The 23,505-nt window shown below is 43.0% G+C and overlaps 1 protein-coding gene across 28 annotated transcripts in view; it reads left to right on the forward strand.

The window, feature by feature from the left end:
• TENM3 (teneurin transmembrane protein 3) overlaps positions 1-23,505 on the forward strand; it is a 2,371,016-nt gene that overhangs the window by 1,805,403 nt on the left and 542,108 nt on the right. For all 28 annotated transcript variants that reach the window (XM_053252610.1, XM_053252608.1, XM_053252605.1 and 25 more), the window contains one exon: positions 20,874-21,176. In XM_053252610.1, coding sequence (XP_053108585.1) covers positions 20,945-21,176 — 232 coding nt within the window. In that variant the 5' untranslated portion in view covers positions 20,874-20,944. The remainder of the gene's footprint in view (positions 1-20,873; positions 21,177-23,505) is intronic.

Below are 23,505 nucleotides of genomic sequence, written 5' to 3' on the forward strand. Positions count from 1 at the left end.
GCATTGGAGTTAGCCCACATTTTAAACCTTGAGCCCAGTTTGGGGCAGATAATATTCACAACTGAAAGGTTGTGCACACGACCATTGGTTGGGCAGAGAGGGCAGGTGGCGGGGGGTAAGGCAGAGTCGAACCTACCTTCCCCGCAGATGATCACCAATCTCCTCTTCAATGCACTGGCAGACGCCTACTCAATCCATGCTTCTATGAGCAGTGCTTATCACTGCAGGCCAGGCAAATGGCCTGGCCTTCAGGAATCCCATCATGCCCTTTTCAAGCAGCAAGGTGCATTAGGAGATTCCCCATGACTTGGGCGCTCTACGTGCCCAACTCTGTGTGTGCTTGGACTACATGAACATATGACCCTGGACCTGGGGTTGAGGGTGTGCTTGTGCCCTCTAGCCCCCATTAAGAGTCAGATCAAAAAGTTGGGCTAGCAGCACAGGCAGTGCTGGGATTGGCCTCGATCCAAGGTTGGGCTGCCTTAGCCTGGGTTGGGCTGTTTGTGTGCACAGACTCTGAGACTAATTATCAGCTGAACATGACAGAAAATCTAAGTATCCTTCAAGCTGTCAGATGACATACTTATGAAATAAAGCTTTATATGAAACAAGTCAGATTTTTTAAAACTTTGTTTTACTGTCTTAGGTCAGTTTTTGTCTTCATTTTGATTGAACAGTTTTTGTCTTCGTTTTGAATGAAAAGGTTCCATTTGAATTTCAGAAGTGAGCCTTTGCAGCATTTGACAAGGGCTAGAATTCATTCTTTAAAGTAGAACACATAAGAATGTTTGGAAACTGTCACATTATAAGCCATTTATATTAAACAAAACAAGGTATCACTGATAGATCTGGATCGAGATAGATCTGGATCGCGATCCATAAGAATTGGCTCTGCACCTGCTCAGAGACCACATGGTAGCTATGCCGTAGCTTGTTGAGGCCTCCAGGCCCCATCCCCATGCATGCAGCATGCTATTTAAGGGCAGTTGGATGTCACGTTCCTCAGTTCTTTTCTGACCGCCTTAGCATTTGGGCCGTGGTCTGCCGCTCCTTTGTTGGAAAGTTCCTCATGAGTTCAGTCTAAAAAAAACCCAAAATTTTTTGATTCGGTTTCTTTGTGTATGACCTGGACTGGCTGACGGAATTTGTTTGGTTTTGAACTTGGACTGGCTGAGGAGAAAAATTGGCATTTTTGACCCTGGAACGGACTTGACTAACCCTATCATAAAATGGCTGAAGAAAGGAAAACATTTAAGAAGTGTGAGGGCTGCAAGGCCAAACTCCCCTCTAAGGATTTGTACGGCTTGTGCTTGATATGCTTAAGAGAGGAACATAATGTTTCAGCGTGTAAGATTTGCCTCTCCTTCTCCAAGCAAACTAGCAAAAACAGGGCCCTGCGTTTGCGAGCTGCAATTTACAATGACCTATTGAGTCCCTTGATGCCAGGGACACCACGAAAAATACCTCCGAAATCCTCCTCAACCTCTCCTTCAAAGCCTCCTGTTTCAACGCCTACGTTGACTTTGATGAAATTGGCATCGAAAGGGCCTGCTTCAACATCAACGGCCCAGAAAAAGGCATCGCTGTCATCCTCGACATCAGGTCACCAGAGGTCTTTGACGTCGATGTCGACTTTGAACTCGACCCTGGAACACCAGAGACCTTCGATGTCGATCTTGACATCAGGTCACCAGAGACCTTGACATCAGGTCATCAACGATCTTGACATCAGGTCACCACAAGTCCTCGATGTCGACCTCAACTGTGGATCAACAAAGACAATGCTCCTGTTCTGGAAATGGTCACCGTGATCACGACTCTGGCTTGGTATCAATCACGTTTGGGCTGGTTAAACAACACAGTTCTGAGGAGCCTACGGCACCACCCGAGAAGCGCCAGTGGCTCATTGACCTGATGGGAGACCACACGCCGCCTACCACTAGTCTTCAGGATGCTCTGTTGTCTCTCAATATTGCCTGTTCGACATCGATGGCATCCCCATGACGTCAACTTGGTCCATCTTCAACATTGGAGCTTCCGGTATCGAGAGCTCGATCACTCTCCCCGGCATCAGCTCCTATATCTTCATATGCACCCTCGACGCCGACCACACGACATCCAATACCACTGACCTTGATACTTCACACACTGGTGGTCTCGATGTTGAAATAGGTCATACCAAACACCTATGCCGGTCTTTGAGTCTGACTAAGATTGCTCGGCTGCTGCTGTCAATGCCGGACTAGATCCTTCCACAACGCGCACAGTTCTGTCTATTTTGGACTCATCTGCAAGCACCCCTTCGACGTTGACCTTCAAGAGGTTCTTACCTTCAGATATTGAGGTGCCTCTCACTGTGAATACTCAACTTGCCACTCTTACAGCAGAGCATCTAAGCAGCTCTCTCCCATGGCACACCTGCGGCTTCACACATGCCCCTTCATCGGCAGCTGAAGCCTCAGCTCCCACTGGGGGCCAGTTCCCCAGGTGCACCTTACCAACAGCCATGGAAACCATAATTGCCTGTTTCTTCATTTTTGACAGCACCTTCCTTATGGCCGTCTGCTGCTACAGCGTCACAGATGGACCCCTTGCCTACAACACAGAGGGCAGTACAGACCACGACTCCATCTACACACACCATTGCCACACAGACTGGCCCAATATCTACAGTTCAGTTGTCCTCCACACAAACTCAAAACAGCTGTCCCAGCATCACCCAGTGGTTTGGCTTCTGAACGTTATGGCTCCTTGAACTTCGAGTCAGACCTGAAGGGGATGACTCGGTGGTAGAGCCCCCTACAGATGTGGCTCCCACAACCTATGTTTTGCCGAATGAGGAGTTAACATCCTACCATAAACATGCCCACACTATGGCAGAGGCGTTAGGCCTAGACTTGCTCTCTGAATTGCAAACTGTTGATGACTCGCTTTACAATTTCATGATCAAAACTCAAAGCACTGCTCCAGTGGCATTACCCATGCTCCAGGTCATTACTAGGATTTCAAAGTGCACTTGGGAGGTTCTCCACACTTCAACCCCCATGTCTAAGTGCCTTGTAAGCTTGTACTGAATACAGGAAAAGGACAGTGCGTATCTATTAAAGCACCCAATTCCTTAGTGATTGATTGTGCAACTTCCTCCTAATCAACGAGACAGTACGTTGTACCAACTGAAAAGGAGGGAAGAAAGTTGGACTTGCTGAGGTGAAAGTTCTACTCAACATCTTGTCTGTCAATCAAGGTGACAAACTATGCTACGTGTACAGCCAAATACACCCATAGCGTCTGGGAAAACTTACAGGCTGATTTGGACTCCATGACTCCAGAAGAATTCAAACAAAAGTTCCATCAGACCCTTGAACGATTGGCGGAACTGACTCGGCAGCAGCTGAGCATAGCGAAACATCTGGCAGAGTCAGAGTCCAGGTCTCTGACTGCAGCAGTGACTTTGCACAGGCATGCCTGGTTATGTTCAACCAACCTTCAGATAGGCATGAAAGACAAGATTGAAGGGCTCCACTTTGATGGCTCTGGACTTTTCAGCGATTCAACAGACAGCATAATGGAGCCGATGAAGAAATCAAAGTTTACAGCATACACTTTCACTGCTCAACCATCAACTTCATCATACACATCAAGGTTCTGCTCTTCATATCCAAAACAGCGACCTTCGTACCACCAGCAAGAACATCAGGACTTTAGACGGCAATACGTCCCATACCAAAAGCGGAGTTACTCCGGCAAGGCAAAACCAACACAGTCCCGTGCGACTAAGATATAAGATGTCCAGTAGCGTCTTTGAGATTCAAGCCTGTCCGTCGGCATCACCCTTCTCCCCATTCCCACCTGCGGGGGATCCAACATCTCCAAAAACGGAACACACCATCGCTCCATATCTGCCATCTCCTTCCATCAGATTGTCAAGCCATGCCCCTGCATGGTACCATATAACATTGGACTGCTGGGTCCTGAAGATCATATCCTATGGATATGCCACAGAATTCAGGGAGACACCGCGGTTCATGGGGATGAGATTCACCTCTTCTCCTTCCACACTGCAGGAAGAGGTAAAGGAACTGTTGGAGTAGGAGGCAATCACTCCGGTGCCATGGACGGCCAGGCAGGACGGGTTCTACTCCTGCTACTTTCAGATTCAGATGCGGGACGGGGGCTTGCACCCCATTATGGACCTGCGCTACCTGAACAAGTTCATTTGTGTCCAGAAATTTTGAATGATGGTGTTGCAACAAATACTACACTTCTCCTTGTGAAGGAGAAGTGGCTTGCAGTGCTGGACCTCTAAGATGCCTATTTCCAAATCAGAATCAGACCGAGCCACAGGAAGTACCTAAGATTCACTGTAGGCCGCCAAGTATACCACTACAATGTATTGCCCTTCGGACTGTCTACTTTGCCCTGCTAACTGGGCAAAGAGGCACCTTTTACCATGGTGATTCTCTTTATTTAGCAGGGGGAGAGTAACTGGCCTTATCCACCCCCAGCACAGTACTCCCAGTGACTGTTGCCGGTGTGTGTCTTATGTTTATTTTTAGAATGTGAGCCCTTTGGGGACAGGGAGCCATCTTATTTGTTATTTCTCTTTGTAACCCGCCCTGAGCCATTTTTGGAAGGGCGGTATAGAAATTGAATTATTATTATTATTATTATTATTATTATTATTATTATTATTATTATTACTGCCCCAAGGGTTTTCACAAAGTATATGGCAGTGGTGATCGCCCATTTGCGGACACACGGCGTCTCCATATATCCCTACCTAGATGACTGGCTCCTGACATCCAAGCACAAAAGCAAGTTACTTTTGCAGATCCAATATGTACTGATCCTTCTCCAGGACCTAGGCATCCAGGTCAACTGGAAAAAATTGCATTTGGAACCAGTTCCAGTCACCACCTATATAGGAGCCGTGTTGGACACGACAAACCAAAGGGCATTCTTGCCAGAGGACTGATACCTCTGTACTTGAAGCCTAGTGAATCACTTTCGAGAACAACCATTGCAACCAGTACAGTCCATCCAAAGACTTCTAGCCTGATGGCTTCTTGCAATGCTGTGATCCAATATGCATGGCTGAAAATGCGGAAACTCCAGTTGTGGTTTCTGTCACTATTCCACCTAGTTGTGGAAGCCAGCAGAAACACCTGCTTCTTCCACCACAGATTCTGAAATCCCTGTCGTGGTGGTCAGACCGCAGGAACTGTCTGGAAGGAGTTCATTTCCAAACTCCATTACCATCTGCCTGGATCACAATAGATGCCTCCCTTCTGGGCTGGGAGGCACACTGTGAGGGTCGTCAAATTCAGAGAAAGTGGACAGCACAGAAGAGTTGCTTACACATCAGTTTCCTGGAGCTCCTTGCTGTATTTCAGGCACTTTATGCATTTCTGCCTCTCATACAGGGCAGAACTGTCCAGATACACCTGGACAATACGACAGCTCAGGCCTACATCAACCACCAGGGCGGAATTGTGTCTTACATGTTATGCGCTCTCAGTGTTCAGCTGTGGCACTGGTGCATCCGACAACATGTTTCACCAGTGGCAGTTCACATCAAGAGCCTGGAGAATATCTTGGCGGATGATCTGAGTCATGTATTGCTCCAAGAGCGACAACACGAGTGGGAACTCAACTCTGAGTACATAGTTCCCCTTTTCCATCACTGGATGCAGCCTATGATAGACCTGTTTGCAACCTCCAAAAACACAAAATGCGACGACTTCTGCTCCAGAGTGGGACATGATCGCCTGTCCTCGGGAGATGCTTTTCAACTGGACTGGTCGGAGGAAACTCCTTACAGGTTCCCACTGCGACTACTTATTGCCAGGGTGGTGGCTCATCTCCTGTCCAAACCAACTACCTGTATCCTTGTGACACCGTGGTGGCCAAGGCAACCTTGGTTTCCTCAAGTACGCAAACTGTCGAAGAATCAGTACCACCATCTACCACAGGTACCGAGAAGTATCTCCTCTCTCAGGACAACAGGCTTGTCTTACACCCAGATGTCAACACCCTTCGTCTGACCGCCTGGTGAATAGGTTTCTAGATAAGATTCTGCTAAATCAATGGAAGTCTTCTACTAGACGGAATTACCTAGGAAAGTGGCTCAGGTTTAAGGCATATACCAAGACGCAAGGTTTTCTACCAAGATGTGCTTTTATCTGAGATATGCTCCTGTATCTGTCCAAGGTGACGTCACAGGGCTTAGCTAACGTTTCACTGATGGTCCATTTGGCCACCTTCTCCTCGAAACACCGAGGATACGAGGGCGGGACCTTGTTCTCACACCCACAGTGCAAGGCTTTTTTTGAAGGGGCTCTCTAAGGTCTTTCCACCAATCAAGGCACCTGTGGAGCCCTGAAGCCTGTCTCTAGTACTTTTATCATTAACGCAGTTTCCTTTCAAACCTATGGCTACATCATCCTTAAGGCTAGTCTCCCTTAAGGCAGCCTTCCTGGTGGCAATTACCACAACATGACGGGTGAGTGAGCTGACAGCCCTAAGAATAGACTCACCATACACAATATTTTATACGGATAAGGCCCTCATGTGTTTAGACCCGTCTTTTTTTTTTTTTTTTTAAACCAAAGATTGTCTTGGGATTCCACCTGAACCAAGACATTATCCTCCCAACCTTTTTTAGAGGACCTTCAACCAAGCTCGAACATGGCATGCACTCCCTTGATGTGCAAAGGAACTCTATTCCTTTGAGGTCCATAATCTAGAAGCCACATAACAGAACTTGGCTACTACAACAGAAGTTGATGTATCCTTGTCATCTAATAAGTGCATTACCACAAGAACATCAGCTTTTTCCATCAGGTCTTTTAATAATGGACCAATTAATCAATGCCTTATATCCTGATAAATTGGGCACTTCAATAAGATATGGGCCATAATTTCGACCGCCTGACCACAAGGGCATTTCCATTCTTCATAAGATAACTTTACGTATTTCCCATAAAGTAAAACCAATGGAAAGATGTTGAACATGGCCCTAGAAAAGGCCCATCAAAATTTACTAAAGGTGATCGTAAATAAATATGATTCTGGAGCAAGATCCACCTTAGTATAAAGTGAATTGTAGAAAAGCAGTACACTGGTCTTCTCATTTTGTAAATCGATATTGACCAATCTGTCTCACCATTCTGTGGGCTGCACTTTCACCGGTCTCCAACAGTAGGGCAGGTGATAATCCACTTTGGCAAAGTTTATCTGTTATTTTTCTACACCAGGATGCTTGCGGCTCTACAGACAGAAACCTAGGGATTAGTCCCGTCGGGTGAAGATGGAGTTTAATCCAATAAGATATTTTTATTAGCCATGCCCTGGATTCCAATTTAAGTAACCCTGCCTCCAAACGGATCACTGCATTGGGCACACAGTTGGGTATGCCAAATAACGGTCTCAAAAAGCCCACTGGGCTTTTTCGGGTTTGTTAAAGTTAGTATATGACCCCAATTGTGCCCCATAAAGAAGTTGAGGAACTACTTTGGCCATGTAAAGTTTAATAGCTGTCTTGTCTATTACTAATCTTATATGAGCAGTTTTGTGGCTATTGAACTGAAAAATTACCCCTAGATATTTAAATTGCTTTACCTGGTCTATTCTATGTCCATCAATCGACCAGTTAAAGCATCGGTTGTAAATGCTAAAATGGAAGATCTTCGTTTTGGTTTAATTTATTGCTAACAGCATTTCTTTACAGTGATCAGCCAGCATGCCCAAAGCTTTCTTAAGACCTATTCTGGTTTGAGACAGAATCACTGCATCATCGGCATACATAAGGATCAGTAGATGTTTATCAGCCAATTTAGGAACATATATGTCTGTACCTTAGAGCCGTTGAATTAAACCGTTAACATAAAAATTAAAAAGGGGCTAGAATACAAGCCTGTCTGACTCCCTTTTTTGTGAATATCTTCTTTGAGAGATGACCCACATGGTTAAGACGTACACAGAGAGTTGAATTTTCATGTAGCCTATAGATTAACAATAATAACCTCCTATCAATTGATGTTTGGAGTAATTTTGCCCAAAGAATGCCTCTTGAAATAGAGTCAAACGCCATCTGAAAATCAATAAAGGCAACATAAGGCAGTGTTTTTCTTATATGCACATATTTTTCAGTTAAATACTGAAAAATACAATGGTCCGTCACAGACCTGCCTGGTCTGAACACTGCTTGTTCCTGTTCTAGAATACCCTCCTGGTCCATCCATTCACAAAGTTTAAGACACAGATGTTTTGCATACAGTTTACTAATTACACTAAGCACACTTATCGGTCTGTAATTCATAGGGTCATCCCATGCTCCTTTTTTATGATTTCTTAGCTGGATTGGGGCAAGAGCCCTACAAGATGTACTACTAAATGTAGTAACTCAGCATATATAAACAGATTGTTATGATTATTATAATTATTTTAAATCCATCTCATTAAAACTTAAAAGATCTTACTTCATACAGGTTTTTGTGCCTATGAAATATATGTTCCCTCCGTATATGACAACTTGTATATGGTGATGGTATGTGCTTGCTTTGCAGTCACCATGTATTAAAAGTGTTTGGTCCATATGTGAGACATCTGAAATAGAAATAATCTTTTTGGGAAAGAACTTACAAGAGACTGATTTTCTGTTTTACCCGTTGTAATGTAATCTTAGGGACTTGGTCATTTTAGACAAATACATGTTGCACTATAATTTCATTAACTGGGGAAAATCTTTTTAATAACCTATACACTTCTGAATGGAAGAGTAATATGATTTGCTACATATAATATTATTTGCTACATACTTTAAAAATTCAAATTAATATTACAGGTTGTGTTTCCCTTGGGACCAGAACCGAACTGCTTGGGACCAGAAGTGTTCCAGATTTTGGACTTTTCCGGATTTTTGAATATTTGCATATTTGTAATGAGATATCTTGGGCATGGGATCCAAGTTTAAACACAAAAGGTTACTGTACACTGTATTTTTAAAAAATTTAAAGTATAAAAATGAATAAGCATTGAATTTATGATAACTACTGGTAGCTGTAAATGTGGTTTCCAGATTTTGGAGCATTCCGGATGTCCGGATTAGGGATACTCAACCTGTAGTTCCTTAGTTCAACCTGTAGAACCTGTAGTTCTTTAGTGTGAATCGGATTTGTCAAATTAAACTATTAATTTGTCACATTACAGTTTTTCTGTTCCTTTGAGTTTGTATATCGCACCTATTTCATACCTGTGTCTTTAAAGCATATAAGTAGAAAGATGATCATAACATTCACATCCTTTGGGATATAGTTTTCATGACAGATATTGTGTGTGTGTGTGTGTGTGTGTGTGTGTGTGTGTGTGTGTGTGTGTACGCGCTCATTTAAGCTTTAAGTTAGAAAATTTGTTGACACTTAAAATTACCTTTCAGATAATTTTTGTTTTTGAAAAATAATTAGAGATTTAGAAAACTATTCTCTGTCCTAAAAGTTGCATTTTATTTGTCACTGGTTTGCTCTGATGAGAAAGTACTTTGATTTCCTGATCGGAGAAAAAAGGCCTTCATTTTGAAGAAGTTCATAGTATGACAAGGTGAAAATGTCATGCAATAATGAGGTAGCATTGTGGTTGAGAAAGTATATTTTTAAAAGCCAACTGTTCCAAGATACTCAAAACTAAAAAGCCAGAAGCATATCTTATTTTCCCTGACCTGCTTTGCTGACTGACAGACTTTAAGTTTCAACATTAAATATCCTTCTAAATTTAACAGAAATATTTGCTCTGTAGTTCAAGTCCTTCTTTGCAGTTTTCTAGAAGAATGTTTATGGCAAACATAGACAGCAATCCTATACACTCTTACTGTGTAATAGGCTCTATTAAACTCAATGGGGCACACTTCTGAGTAAACATGCATAGGATTGCACAGTGAGAATACTGTAAAGTGAATTTTGCTAGATTAGATAGAGATCAATACAAATATTGGATGTGTGTCATTTGACATGAAGAAGCACTCATTTGCTGCTGCTTCTTTTTTTTCGTAAATGACAACACTACTAGGTGTTCTCTGTGATGCAGGCCTCATTTATATGACATGGCTTTACTTTTTCTTCTCTCTTATATCCTGGTTTATCTGTTAACATTCAGACAACATAGCAAATCCCATGACTGAAAGGAGAAACCATCCTTACCTCACATGCAAAGGGGAATATCTGAACCATGTGATATCTGAACCAGGCCACTGTAAACTCCTTCCATCTAGGCTTTTGTATGGCCTACTAAACAATCCCAGGAGCAATGGTTTGCTGTGCCCACGGTGTTCAAGGCATCTTCCTCCCAGTTTGGGAAATGAAAAGGGGGGAAACGTGCCTGTGCAGTTCGAATAAGGAGTCACATGCTTGTGATGTCACGGGCATGCAATGCAGGGTGGATTTGATTTAAATCAAACTGATTTAAATCACGATTTAAATCACTAGCAGGGTGGATAAAAATAAAATAATCTGATTTAAATCAAAAAAATCGGATTTTTTTTAATTTAAATCGGATTTTTTTTATTTTTATCCACCCTGCTAGTGATTTAAATCGTGATTTAAATCAGTTTGATTTAAATCAAATCCACCCTGATGCAATGTCCATATTTGAATTGTGCAGGTGTGCAGTTAGGCCAGAGAGGCTGTGCAGCCAGCCACAGCACCCACCACTGCCTCTCAGCACACCTACCACCCCTGGAGGCCACAGTTAATCAATAGCAGTGGTTAGGCAGGGGCGGTGGGGAGATGTTCGTTGCCTCGCCCCTTGCATCTGATGTCACATGCAGGGGGCATGGCTTAGGGTGTGCGCACAATGGGGAGGCCCCCATAGCAGATTTTGTTCCCTGGCCCCCAGGGGTTTCACTACACCTCTGTCTCCCATTGATATGCAGCTAGGGTGGACGTTGTTTAGCTAATGGGACAAGTCATGCTTGCTACCACAAGACCAGCTCTCCTGAGTAACCTGTGAATGTTTTTAATGTAAAGGGTCACAACTTGCAGCCACTAAAATTTAGAATAAGTGATGGACATAATAGTGAAACAAAATTTAGAAGATGGTGTATTGGCAGGGTTTTCATTTTCTAGTTTCAATAAGGGAGCTTCAATAGGAGTGGCAAGAGGGAAGCTGAATTAGGCTCTAGTAAGAGGGAAACAGTGCCTGTCAAGCACTGATTTAGACAGAGAAGCAGGGTAGGATTGCCACATGCCAGCTGGGTCTATGAAAGGATGCTATTCCTGGAGATTTTCCCCATATAGATATAGATATAGATAGATAGTTTTAATAATTCTGGAGGAATGGCAACTCTATTCTATGATGCAATATTTGTTTCCATAACCTGGGAGGCCCTGATTAGCAAGCTAAAACTGTTCATATTTACTCAGAAATAGGTCTTACTGCTTCAGTGGGCACATTCCTAGATAAGTGTGTGTGATAGCAGCATGAATATATTACCCTCATTGGAAAACCTTGGTATCAGAGAGTTCGCTTCTCCCATTGCACAGCCCTTTTCTTTGTGTTGGTTTACACATGATGATATTTCTAACATGTAAGGGATTTGTTTTTTTAAATCAGTACATTTGTTTAATAATTTTATTTACTTTTAGTTTTAAAAGGCTCCTCTTAAAGAGGCACCTTTTAACATGGTGTTTCTCCTTATTTAGCAGGGGGAGAGTAACTGGCCCTATCCACCCCCAGCACAGTACTTCCAGTGACTGTTGCTGGTGTTTATCTTGTTTCTTTTTCGATTGTGAGCCCTTTGGGGACAGAGATCCCTCTTATTTATTTATTTTCTCTATAAACTGCCCTGAGCCATTTTTGGAAGGGCGGTATAGAAATCGAATAATTAATAAATAAATAAATAAATAAATAAATAAATAAATAAATAAATAAAAAGTCTGAACACAGTTTATACACCATCTTCTATATAATTAATTCTCTTGGCCAGCCATGCATGGAGATGTGTGGCTGGCTTTTGCGGTGGAACTCTTGCGACATGCTGCGAGAGTTCCCGGCATTGGGCGGGAGAATATTGGAAGATGACGACCAGGCCCAGCTGCAGTGGGGAGGTGTCGTCGTGGCCCAGCCACGGTAATGGAGCTGGCAGCGGCGGCCAGGCCCGGCTACGGTGGGGAGGCGGCAGTGCCGGGGCTGGCCATGGTAATGGAGGCGGTGGCAGCAGCATGGAGCCGGCTTGGCCATAGTGAGGAGGCAGCGGTGGTGGGCCCCACTGCGGTGAGGAGTAGGCGGCAGTGGCCCCATTGCCAGGAACAGCCACCAGGAAGAGGAACAGGGCAGTTGAGAGGAGCCCAGCTGGGCGGGCAGCAGAGCCACGCTGGGAGACTGGGACAGAAAGTGCGAGGGAAGGGGGAACCGCCGGCCATGAAGAATGCACAGATTCTCTGTGCGGGGTCTGCTAGTTCCATATTTTTTTTACCTTGCACTCGCAAATACTAATTTATGCAAGCGAATTATTCAAAGAAGATTAAATGTGCTCATTTATTGGAGTATTTGAAGTTCTTTTAAAGTTTTGCAGGACAATAAAGCTGTGTACACAAGCAGCCCTACCCAGGTTAGAGAAGTCCTACCTGCGTAGGGGCTGCTTGTGTCCAGCACCGGGATCGAGGCCAATCCAAGCACTGCCCCTCCCACAAGCCCAGATTTTGTACATAGGTTTTTACCTTGATTAAAGGGTGCGAGTGGGCCCTTTATCTCAGGTATGTGTATGCTCAGGCTGCATGCAGCTCAAGCATACACAAGGTTGGGCACTCAGAGTGCCTGGCTCCCAGGGGAATCAGCCAGTGCACTGCACTCATTGCGCAGTGCGTTGTGAGATTCCTGGAGGCTGGACAACAACTCTTGGCCTCCAGCGATCTGTGCTGACGGGAGCAGTGCAGAACTTGTGGGTGCGTGGTGGCATGCCCAAAGGAGAATCAACCATCTGGGGTGAAGGTAGGTCCATATCCACCATTCCCCCAACCCACCTGTGCCCACCTTTTCACTCATGTGAATAGCCTTAATGTCAGGCATATTGGTCACAAAGTTTGTTTTATACAAATACCAACTTCACAAGCACGCACACCCTGGACCTTGGAGACCACGGACTGGGGCCCCAAGGTTGGGGGGTTAAAGTGCCATAGCTTGGACTACGCTGCTCGTGAGAACAGCCTCATTTTCTCTTGGTTGACAGGAGAGATGAAAATGGCTACAAGGTTTAATTGAGCTTGAAGTTTTCTAGTGTTGATCCACAGTTTGTTTGTTTGTTTAACATTTTATATCCCGCTCTTCCTCTAAGGAGCCCAGAGCGGTGTACTACATACTTAAGTTTCTCCTCACAACAACCCTGTGAAGTAGGTTAGGCTGAGAGAGAAGTGACGGGCCCAGAGTCACCCATCAAGTATCATGGCTGAATGGGGATTTGAACTCTGGTTTCCCCGGTCATAGTCCAGCACTCTAACCACTACACCATGCTGGTTCTGTATATGCAGAGTGCGGCATAAATTACAGACAAAATTTCTAAAGGTATCATACAGTATCACCTTCTGCAAAGTGCTTAGTCTAAGGAATTCAGTGTTTCTGAAAAACATTACCAAAGATGCATAATCAAGCTTTTCAAACAATTAGCATTCCACTGCATGAAAATCCACGTGTTATGGAAAAAGTGATAATAGCATCTACTGCATCTTCATTGGTTATGATAACTGTATAATTACCTTCAAAGTATTCCAATAGCACTGTCCTATTAAACAGCTTGTAATTTCTAACCTTCTTGTTCTTAGCCTGGAGTGGCAATAGATAACCCAGAAAACTGCCTTTTGAAGTGTATTGAATTCAATGACTTCTGTGAGGAGATCAGTTGCTAACACTACAGCATAGATTAAATCATTGAGGATTTTCAGCTGTGTATAGTAATTCTTTTAGAAAGATGTAGAGAATTATAAAAAGGACTGTTTGCAAAAAAAAAAAGAAGAAGAAGGCTTCAGAACCTTGAAGATAAAAACAAAATTGATCTGTTCACATCTTTGGTGATTAATACTGTATTTTGGTATAGTTGATGATAATTTTATATACATTATTTAAAGAATATTATCATGTTTACAAATAAAGTTATTAGCTACATTTTTCAATCAATTGACTCTTGAGTAAAAGTATAATCTGAAGCTCAGCTCATGAGGTAAAGAAATCTTTAATGAGGCTGTAGTGGTAATAAAAAGCATAGTCAAATAATAGTTAGATATGAATATGACCAATAGTACTAGAGAAAGACATGCTGTTCTGGTATTAAAAAATGTTTTGTATCAATACTTCTGAACCAATATTTGAGCAAGAGAGTTCCACTTTATGACATTAAAAGTATTTATCCCTGTTAGATTTGAATTGGCATTTTGTGTAAATGAAGTTTTCTTTAAAAGGATGATTTCTATAGTCAGTATATGTATTCCATAAATGTATATAAAGCAGAGAATTCCACAGAAAAAGAAGCATGTTAGCCCTTTGTAATATTTCAGATAAAGCCTGTCCCTTTTAGAATTATAAATATTATTGGAAATTAAATACATGCTGTGAATCATTTTAATTATTTTTTAAAAATATATATTTTTTAAAAGTCAATAGGTGAACAAATCTAAAAGAATCTTGGTTTTCTTTTGTTGGACAAGAAAGAAGTACAGCTTGATATTGCTTAGTGATGTATTCTGTACTTCATTGTACTATTCTTTTGCAAAGAAACTGGCAGTTTCCATTGCTCAGCTTTGTATGATAATTAAGTGACATATTTCAAATACCTTAAACTGAAAGGAGAACCAAAGAGAAAGGTCTCATTATGTTCTGCCTCCTGAAGACAAAAGAAAAATCGAAGACATGTTATACAAGAAATAGCAGCATTTCTGTTAATGAGCCGCTATCAAGCATTTAAGTCCTCAGATCTTGGAGGTCCTTTATGCGTGAAAGAGTTGCAGAGCCTCTTATGTAGAACAGGTGTGCATGTGTAACACAAATTTGCTTTTCTTTCTAACCATTAAGAACCATTGAAATTGTAATTGTTTTGTCTATTAAATGGATGCATATAGATTTTTCCATGACAGTTGACTGGTTTCACAATCTGGAGAGGTGTGTTTTTATTTTATTTTATTTTAAGTGAAATGTTTAACGAATCACAAAACTGCACTTACAAAAGCTGGTAATGTGGCTTTCTCAATATTGTTTATTGGACATTTAGTTATATCTTAAACATCTTGATCCTCAGAGTGCTCCATTTTTTGTGCAAACACAACACAAAGTCCCATGGCACCTCAGAGACCAATACATATCTTGTAGCATAAAGTTTCATGATCTACAATTCACTTCATTAGATGATGAAGTATATTCTTCAGTAGTCAGGGGTTGTGTGTGTGTATTTTGTTGAAACAGTATACAGATAATTATAATGGCGCACATTGCACAGGCGTACACTGTGTTTCTGATCGGCACACACTGTTGCAAGCATCTAAGGAAGCACTGGCAGTCTTGTGCAAGTGTGCAGATACTTAAAATTTCATACTTGCATGCAGGCGCGGCTGGTGAACTCTCCTCCGGGGGTGGGTGGCGGGCAGCTTCTTTAAGGTAAATGGAGCCCGTGCTCCGTGCCGCCCGGCAGCCCCTGCGGTGGGGAATTGCCTCTGCCACTCACCTCGCTCCCGCGGAGGCGAGCCCCCGCCAGCGGCCGGGTGAGTGGTGGAGGCGATTCCTTGCCGCGGAAGCTGCTGGGCAGCACGGAGCACCGGCTCAGTTTACCTTAAAGAAGCCCCCCCCCCCCGGAGAAGAGTTCACCAGCCACGCCTGCTTGCATGTCAGGAAGACAATTTATATTGGAAACAATGTAAGTTGTGCTACCAAATTGCCAGTGCACAGTGTTAAGTATTTGCACACTTAGACTCCTGCACAAGACTGCCTTCAATACCCACTGTAGCAGCACAGGTTAAACAAACTGGTGTAAACCTGAGCAACATGTGGACCACCAAGCATAATAATATATGCCTACTGAAGATTGTGCTTCATGCATTTGAGTAAGTATACTGTAGTCCATGAAAGTTTACCTTTAAGGTGCCAGAGGTCTCTTGTTTTTGTTTTGTCTTTTTTTGTTTCGTTATCACAGTGCATGTGAGGCCTGATCAGGATAACATATTTAGTGAGACCTGATTGGGATGACATAAGAGGCTATTGCTTATTTCCGATTCTTATTTGTAATGCAAATGTTTGTGTCCAGCTGACCAGCCCGCTACTCCAGCTTACCATGATTGGGGAGAGGACGGGGCAAGTGCAGGGAGGCTGAGTGGGATCCAACATTGGCCCTTGGCCGGGTGGGAGCAGCACGGACTCAGGAGAGTGACCCGATTAGCTGAATGGCACCTGCTGATGATGTCAGTGGGGCAATGCAGCGGACGGAGGCTGTGGCCACCTGAGAGGCAGGGGTGAGGTGAGGAGGAGAAGGGGATGAAGGGGAGAGGGCCGAACTAGAGGGACTAATAAAGTATATGGAGAAGGAAGCAGGAAGGGTGAGACTTGGCCTGTGAGACTGCCTTAAATTGGCCTAGCCTGTGATGAGGGGTAGAGAGCAGAGAGCAGGCTATGGCCTCCTGGTGAGAAGCCACCCTCAAGACTAGAAACTGCCTGTGAGGAGGATACGGGTACTGCCCCTTTCTCTTAGGCTTGGCCCAGGCACATGAACCAACCCCAGGACATATCCCAACAGTTTATCTTTATAATGTATTTATTTATTTAGCATATTTATATATTACCTAAAACTCATGTCTCTGGGTGGCAGGGGCATACCATCAATAAGACAAATGTCTCCTGTCCCACAGACTCTGAAGGGGCCCCCAGTGCCAGTCCTTACCCTGTCTGCAGTTCCGTAGCCAGGCGTGTGGGATATATAGCAATAGCAATAGCAATAGCACTTACATTTATATACCGCTCTATAGCCGGAGCTCTCTAAGCAGTTTACAATGATTTAGCATATTGCCCCCAACATTCTGGGTACTCATAGCGGGCTTTGCCTCCTCAGAGGTTTCTTTCCCCACACCAGCTGAGCTGCAGTCCCCACAAGCAGGTTCTCTGTGACTCCCAATTTCTCTTTTGTCAGTCGGGAGAAGAGCAGCTGTAGCAGCAGAGAAAGGAAAGGCTTAAGCAGCCTTGTCTTTCCCCAGCAGCAACAGCAGCCGTCTCTGATTGGTCTTCCTCATCTTGAGCTCCTCCCCCGCTTGGCAACTGAGTGCAGTTGCTGAACTAAGGATGGAGTTGGAAACTAAGTGTTCAAGTAGAAAGGAAAGTTAAACCAACAACTCTTATCTGTGTGGTTTCTTTCTTTTTGATGTGGCTTTCCTGCTTCCCACATTTATGGTGTGTGTGTTTGTGTGTGTGTGTGTAAGAGAGAGAGAGAGAGAGATTTTCTATTCCCAATAGAAAGCCTTCCTTTATGTGTCTGTGTCCCCACTGCCAGCTCTTGTTTGTGCCAAAGCTATTTTAAACTTTTAAAATATGATTAAATTATTGGGTTCTTCCCTCTAAGTCCTGACCTTTGTGATTTTCCTTTTGGAACTTACAATTAGTTGCTTTCCTCTCTGTGGAAAGGAAAGACGGGGTGGTGGCAGCAGGTTTATTGCTTGATTCTTTGATGGTGGTGGTTTAAAATATATATATTCAATTGTTTTTTAACCAAACAAGTTCTCAAAAAATGTGATCTATTGAACTGAATGGCTCCCAGAATGGCTCACAATACTTGAGGGTTGCTATTTAAGCCATTTTGAGAACTCTGTTACTAAAAAAGCAGTATATAAATATTTTTAATAAGGGTGGGGGGAGGGAAAGCAACACACAAAGAGACCAGAGTAGAGCTATAAGCAGTGGAACTTCAGGAATAAAAAGGAACAAAGACAAAAAACTTATCCATTTTGTCAGAGCACCCCACCCCCATTCTTTTCAAAGCTTTTAATACTTTTGCACTAATTTCCTCACAACAAGGCATACTGTTGGGATGGGGAGGGTTTTTCTTACAAGTTCACACTAGAACAGTTTTGGCATACTTTGAAAAAAAAATTTAAGCTTAAGAATTCTCTCTCTCTCTCTCTCTCTCTCTCTCTCTCACACACACACACACACACACACACACACACACACACACACACACACAATGGGACTTCTCTCACATGTACAACACACACATGGTTCATCGGGGTGGAGAGAGAGAGCAAGCAACATGGTAGCTTGTCCAAGGCAAACAAATCACACACAAACCAAACAAACAACAAAGGGGTGATTTTTACAAAATTTCTTCTTACTTTTGTTCTTGGAGGGAGAACAACAAACCAACAGCCAGCTTCCTGGGCTCTGCAGTTCCATACAAATTCCAAGCGGGGGAGGAGCACAAGACGCCAGGAAAACCAATAGGGCTTGGAGAAAAGTTATCCCTTTCTTTACTCTCTGCTACTGCCGATCTCCAAGGGACTCAAAATTAATAGGGGGTGCAAAACGGGCAGGTGGGGAGTCATGTGATGTGCCTCTGGGTGGCCCTTGAAGCAGTGGGGCCCTGAGACAACTGTCTCCCCTTGTCTAATGCTAGTTACACCCCTGCCTATAACCAGACTAGATTTGCTCTGGTACACAGATGTAGTGCAAAGACATTGCACAAAGAAAGGAGACCTAGACTAGTAATCCAGACTAGTTCTTACACTAGCAGAAGATGCTGATATGTTGAACAATGTGCTGCACAACCGGTTGTACAACATGATGTGTAATATTTTGTGTCCTGCAGAAATTTTTAGTGGTTGCACAGCATATTGAAGCACCACAACTATGCACAGTTCCAAAAACTTCTTAAGAGCATGCAACGTATCTCATTGCTCTAAACAGTGTGTCAGCCTCTGTTTCCAGCAATGACCAGTCGAATCTGTGTGCTCACAAACAGAGCATGATAGTAATGGACACCCCTTGTTGTTTTTGCTTAGTATCTTGTAATCAAAAGCATACTTCCTCTGAACATGGAACTGCTATTTCTCTCACACAGCTCAGCCACTGATAGTGTGCTCCACAAATGTGTCTTAATCCTTTGTTAAAACTATCTGAGCTAGTGACCATCACCACATCTTGTGGTAGTGAATAGGAGTGTGGATGAATGATTCAATAACAAACCTGTCTGCTGCATACCAGGCCAGTTTGACGGTTCATTTGCAAACCAGACTGGTTTTCAAGATCAAACTGAATTCGCCCTGGTTCAACTCAAACTGGTTTGCTGGTTTGAGTGGCTATAAAGTTGCTTGTAAAGGGGATAAAGCTTAGGGTGGCCAGTGAGGGCAGGTGGTGCAGGGAGCGGCAAGAGGCACCTTTAAAAGTAAACGAGAAGGTGCTGCTTACCGGCACAGTATCACTCCTGGAAATTGCAGTGGCGCTTCCCCCAGCAGTGGCGCTTCCCCCAGCAGCCCGTCTGGCAGTGAGGCTCCCGTCACTCACTCACTTGGCCTCCATGCATGCTGCATTTTGAGCTGTGCTGGTCAATTTGACTGAACCAGTTCATGGGTTGGTCTTAATTTTGTCTGAATTCAGACATAACTGCAGAAATCAGTCTGTGCACATGCCTAAATAGTGAATTCTGAAAGTTGATTAATTACACTGGCCTACAACCAGACTAGTGTTTCATTAGCAAAATGCTGTTATACAACCTAAGGATGCGCAAAGAAAGGAACTTCTGTTCCAGACTAGTTCTTGCAATAGCAGCAGATGTTGACATGTTGCACAACAGGATGCACAATGCATTGCATCGCACATTGTGAACCCTTGTATGTGTCCCAGAGAAGGTCTTCCACCAACAGTTGTGCGACATCACAGAGCACAACTTTGTGCAGCTTCAGAAACTTCTTAAGTGTTTTCAGCTTTTTCATTGCGCAAGTTCAACACTAGTTTGGACCTCAGACATTGTAAAGAACTTCATATTGTCAGCCTTGATTTGAACCTTCCTTGAATCAGCTTCATTGAGTGATACTGTGTTCTAATATTTAGTATTAGAGCATGAGAAAGTCCATCTCCCTCTTCACACCATTTATATATTTTAATTCTAAAACCCAACTCCCAATTCTCTTCTCCCATTTCTAAAGCTCAACATGGGTCTTCTCTTGCGGAGGTCTGTGCAAGCATTCTTCCATCGAATGGCAGGGTATTGTGCACCATATTGATGATGTTACGCATAAGAAGCTTTCCTCAACGTTAAATGTAATGCAGTAGCTCCTGCCTAATATGATTTGCATAGTACACAGAATCAGTCTGTTCAACTGAAGTGAAATGTTAACTTTACCTGTTCCTGTTCAATTCAAGCATCAGGGCTGAAGCAGATGCTAGTTGAACAGATGCAGGGGAGGGGGGGATGTTTGCAGCTTTTTTTTAGGAGATGAGGGAAGTAAACAGCATGTCAGCAATTTTTGTCTCTGGAAATGCAATTGCTGTGGGGGTAAGATTCCTGCTGTGGGTGTAAGACTCCTTAGTGACGTTTTTATACTGAAGTCTACCAGGAACTGATGCTGTGCAACTTTCTTGCTGATATGTAATTGCTGACATGCATGGGACATAGCAGCAGTTCTTGGTAGAATGCACCCTTAGTGCGGTGTGCTGTAACTCATTTTGCTGGCAGGGATTTCTCAAGTAATCTGCCATTTATACTGCTGGATAAGTACCCTATTTTGGTCTCTCTCAAGTACAGTTCAATTGTATCTAAAAGTCAGCTTTATGTTGTTTGAGTAGAACTTCTACATCATGATAGATATATAGTATTATATAAATATATAAATAAATTATACACAATCTATTTAATCCTCTTACAGGTGGACTTAAACTGAATGCAGAACAGAATTTCAAGTAATCTGACCTGATGTGCATACAGAAGGAATGAAGCATGGATGTGAAAGAACGCAGACCTTATTGCTCTCTGACAAAGAGCAGAAGAGACAAGGAACGGCGTTACACGAATTCTTCAGCAGAAAACGATGAGTGCAGAGTGCCTACACAGAAGTCCTACAGTTCAAGTGAAACCTTGAAAGCTTTTGATCATGATTCCTCCAGATTGCTGTATGGAACCCGAGTAAAAGACTTGGTCCACAGGGAGTCAGATGAATATAGCAGACAAGGTAGGCATGATGTTCCAATGCAAATAGTATAAATATGTTTTATATGAGTATACATCATTTGTACTCTGAGAGGTCCACACCCTTCATGCCAGTCTTCTCTGTGATTCAGGAATGGTTTAAGTATCTATCATATTACTAACTTATTCACTTCAAAAAACTTTAACAAGGAGGAAGGGTCTCTAAATATTATTTTATTTTTTAAAATATCCTGTTTAAATATCTAAGGTCTGAGAATGCCTTCATTGCTATTCATGTGCCAAGTTAACAAAGGTATATTGAGAATAATATTTGGTAGGATTTACACAGTGTTTATTTCAGGGGTCAGATTAAGGCAGTGCATCCAGTTGCTGAAAACTACATACAACTAGAGCTTCATCCTGGTCTTTCGCCAGCCCCTACAGCTGGCAGGACAACTGCAGAACTATTTTGGCTTCCCATATTGTTGTGAAGCTGTTGCAAGGAAACAAAGTTTCTCATCTACTTCTGAGCTGCATTGTTCCTATAGGAAAATAGGCAGGCTGTGCAGACACAGTCTATGTGATTGTTTCTCTATTATGGAATTCACATTTCCATGAGACTTGCCAAAACTTGAGCATCCAAGCCAGGGTCAGTCATAAATCAGAATAAATAAGCAGATGCATTTTAATTACACTATATTTGCCTCAGGCTTGTAAAGAGCCATTCAGCTATAATGATTAAGAACAAATTCACACAACTAGGAAGAGAAGCTTTTTGTAACCTTATGTCATCTCTTTGAGATTTGGAAGAGTTGGGATGGAAATTGAAATAAAAACAAACCAGTAAGCTGTAAGATACCGTAGTAGGTTGTTCTTTTTCCCAGGTCATGCATTTTACTAAAAAATGTGCAGACTGGCTGGTAAACTTTTTTTATGAGCTGGTAAGTTTTGGGGACTCATTGTGAAAGGCTGTCTTACCTGATTGGCCTTTTGCCTGAATTTCTATACAGTAGAACCTCAATATCCATGGATTCATTATCCGCGGATTCATGTATCCACAGTCAGGAAAAAGACACCCGACATCAGCTTATGCGGAAGAAGCGGGGAGAAGGACCACATCAACCTCACGTTTCCACAGATCGGAGATGGCCGGAAACAACTGCAGAGGTTCTTTTCCAGCCACCATTTTGTTTGTCAGAGCCACAAAGTGGCTTCTGCCTTTTAAAAAAAAAAGGTGATTTGGGGCTGATTTTAGGGCATGTGGGGGGTGCAGCGCAATTTGGGGGGAGCAGCAAAGCACAAAAAGGAGCTCCCCCATGTCCCCCCCAATCAGCCAATGTTAGGTAGGTAGACTGTGACATTATTTTGGCTATATGACAGAAAGCAGTCACACATGTGAGATGGATTCCTCTACGGAATTACACATCCCTAATTTCCATCATATTCTAGCCCTATTCACATATTGTGTTCAACATTTATACCATCTGTGTATTGTGTACACAAGTACAGATTTGTTTGTGGGTACAGTTATTCACATGCTGCTAGAGCTGGGGTGGGACTCCGCCCCTTGGATTCCACTTCCTTGGACTCCGCTGTGCTGCACGCCCACATGATTGGCACTGAAGTTGAGTCCTGAGGTGGGATTGGGAGGAGAACGTTCTCCCGCATCCCGTAGTGCAACGGGGGAGCAATGGAGCAGCTGAAGAAGTTAGTTATGATCTGTTTATCTCATGTTATTATTGGTATGATATAAGCAGTTATTTCCATCCTCAGCTGATACTGTATATAAAGGCATATTAGCTAAGCAGCTGACTGCTTGAGCAAAATATCAAAAATAAGAGACACAGTGTATTTATATTCAGTGTCTGATCTATTAGATTAGATCTATTGTATAGAATTGTAATTCTTTGGATTAAGGAACATGGCCACCATCATTTCACCTTATTAGGCATGTCATTAGGCATGTCATCCTCATGCCAAGCATGACTGAGAGATGCTAAATTATCCATTTAATTCTTAGGATACATGTAGAAGGGGCTTTCCATGTGCTTAGGTCAGTGGTTGTGTTCTAAACCAGAAATGTGGGAAGTAGGATTGTATATATTGTGTTCATTCAAAAGAGTAAGCTCTCACCCACCTCCTGCCTTGGGTCAAGCATGCCATGTAGAGTGCATGGCCCATGCTGCATCCATAGCAGGGCCGACTCAAGGCATTGGCCATATTGGCAAAAAAGGGGGGCATTTTAGGTTTAGGTGCATCCTGTCCTGGGCAGAAACAAAAGCTGTTTTCACTGTAGAAGCTCCATTTGTATGCTAATTAATTGTCCTGATTGGGGGGGGGGAGCTAAGTGTGCTTACTGTGAGAGTGAGCCC

Source organism: Hemicordylus capensis, chromosome 5 (assembly GCF_027244095.1).
Source record: "Hemicordylus capensis ecotype Gifberg chromosome 5, rHemCap1.1.pri, whole genome shotgun sequence".
In the NCBI taxonomy this organism is placed as follows: Eukaryota; Metazoa; Chordata; class Lepidosauria; order Squamata; family Cordylidae; genus Hemicordylus; species Hemicordylus capensis.